Source organism: Triticum dicoccoides, chromosome 4B, assembly GCF_002162155.2.
Source record: "Triticum dicoccoides isolate Atlit2015 ecotype Zavitan chromosome 4B, WEW_v2.0, whole genome shotgun sequence".
NCBI classification, from domain to species: Eukaryota; Viridiplantae; Streptophyta; class Magnoliopsida; order Poales; family Poaceae; genus Triticum; species Triticum dicoccoides.
The window spans coordinates 443,268,647-443,278,550 of record NC_041387.1 but is presented as its reverse complement, the minus strand read 5'-3'; the positions used below and the strand labels follow the sequence as shown (position 1 = coordinate 443,278,550).

At 42.0% G+C, this 9,904-nt stretch overlaps 1 protein-coding gene across 1 annotated transcript; it reads left to right on the top strand.

The window, feature by feature from the left end:
* The first annotated feature begins 6,313 nt into the window (after positions 1–6,313).
* Positions 6,314–8,540, top strand: LOC119292730 (cytochrome P450 72A14-like). Its single transcript, XM_037571456.1, has 4 exons — positions 6,314–6,391; positions 7,198–7,394; positions 7,564–7,948; positions 8,064–8,540. The coding sequence occupies exons 1-4, from the start codon at positions 6,314–6,316 to the stop codon at positions 8,487–8,489; spliced, it is 1,086 nt and encodes a 361-aa protein (XP_037427353.1). The 3' UTR covers positions 8,490–8,540.
* The last annotated feature ends 1,364 nt before the right edge of the window (positions 8,541–9,904 follow it).

Genomic DNA, 9,904 nt, shown 5'->3' with positions numbered 1-9,904 from the left:
CAATCACTGCCACCAAGCTAGAAAGGCTTCGTGATGACCTATAATATGCAAGGAATGGAAAAGACTATTCCCGAGCTCTTCGCAATGCTCAAAGATGCGGAGGTAGAACTCAAGAAGGAGGATCAAGTGTTGATGGTTAACAAGACCACTAGTTTCAAGAAAAAAGGCAAGGGGAAGAAGGGGAACTTCAAGAAGAATGGCGCAAGTTGCCACTCCCGGGAAGAAGCCCAAAATTGGACCTAAGACTGAAACTGAGTGCTTCTACTGCAAAGGGACTGGTCATTGGAAGCGGAACTGCCCCAAGTATTTGGCGGATAAGAAGGATGGCAAAGTGAACAAAGGAATATTTGATATACATGTTATTGATGTGTACCTTACTAATGCTCGTAGTAGTGCCTGGGTATTTGATACCGGTTCGGTTGCTCATATTTGTAACCCGAAACAGGGACTATGGATTAAACAAAGATTGGCTAAGGACGAGGTGACGATGCACGTCGGGAATGGTTCCAAGGTCGATGTGACCGCCGTCGGCACGCTACCTCTACATCTACCTTTAGGATTAGTTTTAGACCTAAATAATTGTTATTTGGTGCCAGCGTTGAGCATGAACATTATATCTGGATCTTGTTTAGTGCAAGATGGTTGTTCATTTAAATCAGAGAATAATGGTTGTTCTATTTATATGAGTAATATCTTTTATGGTCATGCACCCTTGAAGAGTGGTCTATTTTTTTAATCTCGATTGTGGTGATACACATATTAATAATATTGATGCCAAAAGATGCAAAGTTGATAATTATAGTGCAACATATTTGTGGCACTGCCGTTTAGGTCATATTGGTGTAAAGCGCATGAAGAAACTCCATGCAGATGGACTTTTGGAATCACTTGATTATGAATCATTTGATACTTGCGAACCATGCGTCATGGGCAAGATGACTAAAACTCCGTTCTCCAGAATAATGGAGCGAGCCAATGACTTATTGGAAACAATACATACTAATGTATGCGGTCCGATGAGTGTTAAGGCGCGCGGCGGATATCATTATTTTCTGACCTTCACAAATGATTTGAGCAGACACGGGTATATCTACTTAATGAAACACAAGACTGAAACATTTGAAAAGTTCAAAGAATTTCAGAGTGAAGTGGAGAATCATCGTAACAAGAAAATAAAGTTTCTACAATCTGATCATGGAGGTGAATATTTGAGTTACGAGTTTGGCCTTCATTTAAGACAATGTGGAATAGTTTCACAACTCACGCCACCTGGAACACCACAGCGTAATTAATGGTGTGTCCGAATGTTGTAACCGAACTTTATTAGATATCGTGCGATCTATGATGTCTCTTACCGATTTACCACTATCGTTTTGGGGTTATGCATTAGAGACAACTACATTCACGTTATATAGGGCACTGTCAAAATCCGTTGAGATGACACCGTATAAATAGTGGTTTGGCAATAAACCTAAGTTGTTGTTTCTTAAAGTTTGGGATGCAATGCTTATGTCAAAAGGCTTCAGCCTGATAAGCTCAAACCCAAATCGGAGAAGTGCGTCTTCATATGATACCCTAAGGAAAAAATTGGGTACACCTTCTACCACAGATCCGAAGGCAAGATCTTTGTTGCCAAGAATGGAACCTTTTTAAAGAAGGAGTTTCTCTCGAAAGAAGTGAGTGGGAGCAAAGTAGAACTCGATGAGGTAATTGTACCTTCTCTCAATTTGGAAAGTAGCTCATCCGATAAATCCGTTCCTGTGATGCCTACACCAACTAGAGAGGAAGCTAATGATGATGATCATGAAACTTCAGATCAGGTTACTACTAAACCTCGTAGGTCAACCAGAGCACGATCCGCACCAGAGTGGTACGGTAATCCTGTTCTGTAAGTCATGTTACTTGACCATGACGTACCTGTGAACTATAAAGAAGCTATGACGAGCCCAGATTCCGATAATTGGCTTAAGGCCATGAAATCTGAGATGGAATCCATGTATGAGAACAAAGTGTGGACTTTGGTGGATTTGCCCGATGATCGGCGACCCATAGAGAATAAATGGATCTTCAAGAAGAAGAATGACACTGCTAATAATGTTACTATCTATAAAGCTCGACTTGTCACAAAAGGTTTTCGACAAGTTCAAGGAGTTGACTACGATGAGACTTTTTCACCCGTAGTGATGCTTAAGTCTGTCCGAATCATGTTAGCAATTGCCGCATTTTATGATTATGAAATCTAGCAAATGGACGTCAAAACTGCATTCCTTAATGGATTTCTTAAAGAAGAGTTGTAAATGATGCAACCAGAAGGTTTTGTCGATCCTAAAGGTGCTAACAAAGTGTGCAAGATCCAGCAATCCATTTATGGACTGGTGAAAGTATGTCGGAGTTGGAATATACACTTTGATGAGGTGAGCAAAGCATATGGTTTTATACAGACTTTCAGAGAAGTCTCTATTTACAAGAAAGTGAGTGGGAGCCCTGTAGCATTTCTAATATTATATGTGGATGACATATTGTTGATTGGAAATGATATAGAATTTCTGGATAGCATAAAAGGATACCTGAATAAAAGTTTTTCAATGAAATACCTCGGTGAAGCTACTTATATATTGGGCATCAAGATCTATAGAGATAGATCATGACGCTTGATAGGACTTTCATAAAGCACATACCTTGATAAAGTTTTGAAGAAGTTCAAAATGGATCAGTCAAAGAAACAGTTCTTGCCTGTGTTACAAGGTGTGAAATTGAGTCAGACACAATGCCCGACCACTACAGAAGATAGAGAGAAAATGGAAGTCATTCCCTATGCCTCAGCCATTGGTTCTATCATGTATGCTATGATGTGTACCAGACCTGATGTGTGCCTTGCTATAAGTTTAGCAAGGAGGTAGCAAAGTAATCCAAGAGTGGATCACTGGACAGCGGTCAAGAACATCCTGAAGTACCTGAAAAGGACTGACGATATGTTTCTCGTTTATGGAGGTGACAAAGAGCTTGTTGTAAATGGTTACGTCAATGCTAGCTTTGACACTGATCCGGATGACTCTAAGTCACAAACCGGATACGTATTTATATTGAATCGTGGAGCTGTCAGTTGGTGTAGTTCCAAGCAGAGCGTCGTGGCGGGATCTATGTGTGAGGTGGAGTACATAGCTGCTCCGAAAGCAGCAAATGAAGGAGTTTGGATGAAGGAGTTCATATCTGATCTAGGTGTAATATCTAGTGCATCGGGTCCAATGAAAATCTTTTGTGACAATACTGGAGCAATTCTTTAGCGAAGGAATCCAGATTTAACAAAAAGACCAAACACATCAAGAGACACTTCAATCCCACCCTTGATCTAGTCAAGGAGGGAGACGTGGAGATTTGCAAAATCCATATGGATCTGAATGCGGCAGACCCATTGACAAAGCCTCTTCCACGAGCAAAACATGATCAGCACCAAGACTCCATGGGTGTTAGAATCATTACAATGTAATCTAGATTATTGACTCTAGTGCAAGTGGGAGACTGAAGGAAATATGCCCTAGAGGCAATAATAAAGTTGTTATTTTATATTTCCTTATTCATGATAAATGTTTATTATTCATGCTAGAATTGTATTAACCGGAAACTTGATACATGTGTGCATACATAGAAAAAACACCGTGTCCCTAGTATGACTCTACTTGACTAGCTCGTTAATCAAAGATGGTTAAGTTTCCTAACCATAGGCATGTGTTGTCATTTGATTAACGGGATCACATCATTAGGAGAATTATGTGATGGACAAGACCCATTCGTTAGCTTAGCATTATGATCGTTCAGTTTTATTGCTAGTGCTTTCTTCATGTCAAATACATATTGCTCCAACTATGAGATTATGCAACTCCTGGATACCGAAGGAATCTCCGAAGGTGTTTGTTGGGTTGGCATAGATTCAGATTAGGATTTGTCACTCCGAGTATCTGAGAGGTATCTCTGGGCCCTCTCGGTAATGCACATCATAAGAAGCCTTGCAAGCAAAGTGACTAATGAGTTAGTTACATGATTATGCATTATGGAATGTGTCAAGAGACTTTCCGGTAACGATATTGAACTAGGTATGAAGATACCAACGATCGAATCTCGGGCAAGTAACATACCAATGACAAAGGGAATAATGTATGTTGTCATAATGGTTCGACCGATAAAGATCTTCATAGAATATGTGGGAACCAATATGAGCATCCAGGTTTTGCTATTGGTTATTGACCGGAGAGGTGTCTCGGTCATGTCTACATAGTTTTCGAACCCATAGGGTCCGCACGCTTAAGGTTTGATGATGATTTTGTATTATATGAGTTATGTGATTTGGTGACCGAATGTTGTTCGGAGTCCCAGATGAGATCACAGACATGACGAGGAGTCTCGAAATGGTCGAGAGGTAAAGGTTGGTATATAGGACGATAGTATTTAGACACCAGGAGTGTTCCGGGGGTACTGGGTACATATCGGGTCACCGGAAGGGGTTCCGGGCACCCTCCGGCAAACTATATGTGCCTAATGGGCCAAGAGAGGGATAGACCAGGCCCTAAGGGGCTGGTGCGCCCCCATATAGGCCGAAATATCAGGACAAGGAAAGGACGGAATGGAGAAGGAAAGGGGAGGATTTGGCCTCCCCCTTTCCTTCCCTCCCCCTCTCTTTCCCTCCCCCTCCGATACTTACGGAAGGGGGGAGGCCGACTTGGAGGAGGCACCCAAGTAGGACCCCTCCTACTTTGGGCGGCCCTTGCTGCTCCCCTCCCTCTCCCACCTATATATATGTGGGGGGTACCGTTAGAACACACAACATTGATTCCTAGCCGTGTGCGGCGCCCCCCTCCACAATTTACGCCTCCGGTCATATTCACGTAGTGCTTAGGCGAAGCCCTGCGGGTATAACTTCACCATAACTGTCACCACACCATCGTGATGACGGAACTCTTCTACTTCCTCGACACTCTGCTAGATGAAGAGTTCAAGGGATGTCATCGAGCTGAACGTGTGCAGAACTCGGAGGTGCCATATGTTCGGTACTTGATCGGTCGGAACGAGAAGAAGTTCGACTACATCAACCGCGTTAGCAAACGCTACCGCTTTCGGTCTATGAGGGTACGTGGATACACTCTCCCCCTCTCGTTTCTATGCATCTCCTAGATAGATCTTGCGTGAGCGTAGGAATTTTTTTAAATTGCATGATATGTTTCCCAACAAAAGCGGCCCGGACCAACCTTACATGTCCACGTTCATGAGACCGGTTCCACCGACAGACATGCAACTAGTTTTGCATAAAGGTGGCTGGCGTGTGTCTATTTCTCCAACTTTAGTTGAATCGAATTTGACTGCGTCTGGTCCTTGTTGAAGGTTAAAACAACAAACTTGATAAATCACTGTTGTGATTTTATGCAGTAGGTAAGAACGATTCTTGCTAGAAGCCCGAAGCAGCCACGTAAAACTTGCAACAACAAAGTAGAGGACGTCTAACTTGTTTCTGCAGGGCATGTTGTCATGTGATATGGTCAAGACATGATGTGATATACGTTGTTGTATGAGATGATCATGTTTTGTAAAAGTTATCAGCAACTGACAGGAGCCTTATGGTTGTCGCTTTATTGTATGAAATGAAAACGCCATGTAATTGCTTTACTTTATGACTAAGCATTAGCGATAGTTGTATAAGCAATAGTTGGTGAGATGACCACGACGCTCCAATGGAGATCAAGGTGTCGAGCTGGTGACGATGGAGATCATGACGATGCTTTGGAGATGGAGATCAAAAGCACAAGATGATGATGGCCATATCATGTCACATATTTTGATTGCATGTGATGTTTATCTTTTTTGCATCTTATTTTTCTTAGTACGATGGTAGCATTATAAGATGATCCTTTAACTAAAATTTCAAGGTAGAAGTGTTCTCCCTGAGTATGCACCATTGCGACAGTTCTTCGTGCTGAGACACCAAGTGATGATCGGGTGTGATAGGCTCTACTTTCACATACAACGGGCGCAAGATAGTTTTGCACATGCGGAATACTCGGGGTTAAACTTGACGATTGATACGTCTCCGTCGTATCTATAACTTTTGATTGTTTCATGCCAATATTATTCAACTTTTACATACTTTTGGTAACTTTTTATATGATTTTTTTGGACTAACTTATCCAGTGCCCAGTGCCACTTCCTGTTTGTTGCCTGTTTTTGTATCATGGAAAATCCATATCAACGAAGTCCAAATGTGATGAAACTCCATGGAGAATTATTTTGGAATATTTGTGATTTTTGGGAGTTGGAATTGCCGCAAATGGAGGTCCACACGGACCATGATACACCAGGGCGCGCCCCAGGCCCCTGGCACGTGGTGGTGTATGCTGCTCACCTCGTACGTTGGTTGGATCTCTACTTCGGGCACAAGGAAGCTTATATCGGGAAAAAAACGTGTAAAAAGATCAGCGCAATCGGAGTTACGAATCTCCGGGAATATAAGAAACGGTTTTTGGCCAGATCTGGGGCAGCGCGAAACAGAAGAGAACAGAGAGGGAGATCCAATCTCGGAGGGGCTCCTGCCCCTCTACCACCATGGAGACCAAGGACCAAAGAGGGTACTCTCCTCCCATCTAGGGGGGAGGCCAAGGAAGAAGAAGGAGGGGGCTCTCTCCCCCTCGCTTACGGTGGCGCTGGAGTGCCGCCGGGGCAACGATCGGGACGACGATCTACATCAACAATCTTGCTACCGTAAACACCAACTTCCCCCCCTCTATGCAGCGGTGCAACACCTCTTCTCCCTGCTGTAATCTATACTTAAACATGGTGCTCAACTCCATATATTATTTCCCAATGATCAATGGTTATCCTATGATGTTTGAGTAGATCTGTTTTGTCCTATGGGTTAATCGTGATCTTGGTGGTATGATTGTATATTTTATTTTGGTGTTGTCTTGTGGTGCCCTTCGTTCTCGCGCAAACGTGAGGGCCCCTGTTGTAGGGTGTTGCAATATGTTCATGGTTTGCTTATTGTTAGTGTTGCGGGGATGACAGCAGCCTAAACACAGATAAGTGGGTCATGGCATATGGGAGTAAAGAGGACTTGATACTTAATGCTATGGTTGGGTTTCACGACCTTAATGATCTTTAGTAGTTGAGGATGCTTGCTAGAGTTCCAATCGTAAGTGCATATGATCCAAGTAGAGAAAGTATGTCATTTCCAGTGGAGGTACGCACGAGCTGGATATTTGGCCGGAGCTCAAAATCCTGGCCGGAGATGTCATTTCCCGCACCGCATTCGGCAGCAGCTACCTTGAAGGAATGAAGATATTTCAGCTGCAAACCGAGCAAGCAGAGCACCTCATCACAAACATTCGGAGGATTCTCATTCCCGGCTACTTGTGAGTTACTACCAACTGAATTTACAGTTTTCCTTTTTCTTTATGCGGGGAACTGAAATTACAGTTACACTTGTAATAACTTAACAAGGAACATTCTTTGTAACAGTTGCACTTGTAATAACTTAAAAATGAACATTCTTTGTAATGGGAAGTGCATGCTACATTTCAGATCTTTGCCAACCCCAAACAATAAAAGGATGTATCAGGTCAACAACGAGGTTGAATCGATTCTACGGGGTTTAATTGCAAAAAGAACTAAATCTGTCAAGGAAGGAGAAAGCACCAAAGATGACTTACTTGGCTTATTGCTAGAGTCAAACATGAGGCACACATATGACAATGGTCAATCCAGCATGGGGATGACAATTGAAGATGTCATCGAGGAGTGCAAGACGTTCTACTTTGCAGGAATGGAGACAACATCAGTACTACTCACGTGGACCATGATCGTTCTAAGCATGCATCCGAAGTGGCAGGACCGTGCAAGGGAGGAGGTCCTAGGTTTATTTGGGAAAAACAAACCTGAATACGAAGGTCTAAACCGACTTAAAATGGTAAATATTGAATTGCCAGAAGTACTTCATTTTTTGATCCTCTATATGATGACACCAACTTTTCTATCGGAGGTATATGCCCCCCTTTCCTTATACGTTTGTAATTTGCATGCAGGTGACCATGATCCTTTACGAGGTTCTTCGGTTGTATCCTCCAAGCATTCATTTTAGCCGGAAGACATGCAAGGAGGTGCTAATCGGAGACAAAAGGTACCCAGCTGGCATGATGATTGAGCTCTCCGTACTACTCATGCACCATGACCCTGACATTTGGGGAAGCGATGTGCATGAATTCAAGCCGGAGAGGTTCGCTGAGGGGATCTCCAAAGCGTCCAAGAATTCAGGCGCGTTTCTCCCATTCGGCTGGGGGCCACGGATTTGCATCGGCCAGAATTTTGCGCTTACTGAGGCCAAGATGGCGATTTGCATGATCCTTCAACGTTTCGACTTCGTGCTTGCCCCGTCCTATATTCATGCGCCATATACCGTGGTAACACTACATCCAATGCATGGCGCACAAATTAGGCTTGGACTCATCTAATTCCTTTCACATTTGGTGGTGTGTCCTTTGATTTTCTTTGACAAATGTATGTGTGTGGTGTAACTGAGTGTTGAAGCTATCAGATCTAATTCAATAATGAGATCCTGGTTGCCGTAATACGGATATGAAATATATGGTGCGTTTTATAAGAAATATCAATTTGATTACTAAATGAATTATCAGTAATAGGCCAATTAGCCTGCTTATTGGGTTTTTCTGTTGCCGTAATACGGATATGAAATATATGGTGCGTTTCATACTTGTTCTAGGTAAAGCAAACATCAAGTGTGCGTAGAGTTGTAACGGTGGTCGATAGAACTTGAGAGAATATTGTTTCTGCCTTTAGCTCCTCGTTGGGTTCGACACTCTTATTTATTGAAGAAGGCTACAAACAATCCCCTATACTTGTGGGTTATCAAGACCTTTTTCTGGCGCCGTTGTCGGGGAGCAATAGCGTGGGGTGAATATTCTTGTGTGTGCTTGTTTGATTTATCACTAGGTAGTATTTATTTTGTGCTCTTGTTTTCTATCTTTAGTTATGGGTAGGAAATGCAAAATACCAAAAAAAATTAGCTGTACCTACTAAACCAATGGTTGAAGAACCACCCAAAATATATCATACTACTGAAGCTTTCTAGTTGGATCATCTTCGATCCATTTGTGCTCGTGCTAAAAACCCAACTAACTTAGTTGAGGGAAAATCATTAGATGAGCATGCTTGTTTTGTGCGACACCGTTTATCTCAAGAAGGGAAACTTTTACAGCATCAAATTAATACTATGCAATGCTATGCTTGGAATTTATGTGAATTATATGATTTTACTTGTTGTTCTGAAGACCCTAAGAAACACCTTCCCTATCAATGTGAGTTTATTGATAATGGAATCATATCTTCTTATGACAAAGGTGTTTATAATTACTTTGATATTGAACAAATTTAAGAATTTATTGCTTTTAAGGGTTCTTATGAAATTGCTTCTTTGATTGAAAAGTATGATGCTATTCTTTACAAATCTGAAAATCTTGCCATACTTAAATATTTTGATGATAATTATGCTTCTAATGCCTATGTTAAACCATATATTGAGGACTCCTCCGCTGTCCAAGAAGAGACTAACATCTTGCAGGAGACTATGGAAGAAGGAATTGATGAAACTGTGAGCTCATTTAATGAAAATGATGAGGAGAGTGAAGAACAAAAGGAGGAAGAGCGGATTAGCTACTCGTGCCCACCTTCTAATGAGAGTAACCCTCCAACTCATACATTGTTTAATGTCCCTTCATTCTTACAGAAGGATGGATGCCATGATAATTGCTATGATCTCGTTGATTCATTTGAAATATCCCTTTTTGATGAACTTGATGCTTGTTATGCTTGTGGCCAAGATGGCAATTTAAATTATGCTTATGGAGAT

What these genes read in the sequence shown, in the direction of transcription:
- LOC119292730 (XM_037571456.1), top strand. Translation starts at nt 6,314, where the DNA reads ATGGAGGTCCACACGGACCATGATACACCAGGGCGCGCCCCAGGCCCC. An exon ending in TGGTGTATGCTGCTCACCTC is followed by an intron (nt 6,392 to 7,197) that starts GTACGTTGGTTG and finishes TGATCCAAGTAG; the next exon opens with AGAAAGTATGTCATTTCCAG. An exon ending in GTCTAAACCGACTTAAAATG is followed by an intron (nt 7,949 to 8,063) that starts GTAAATATTGAA and finishes ATTTGCATGCAG; the next exon opens with GTGACCATGATCCTTTACGA.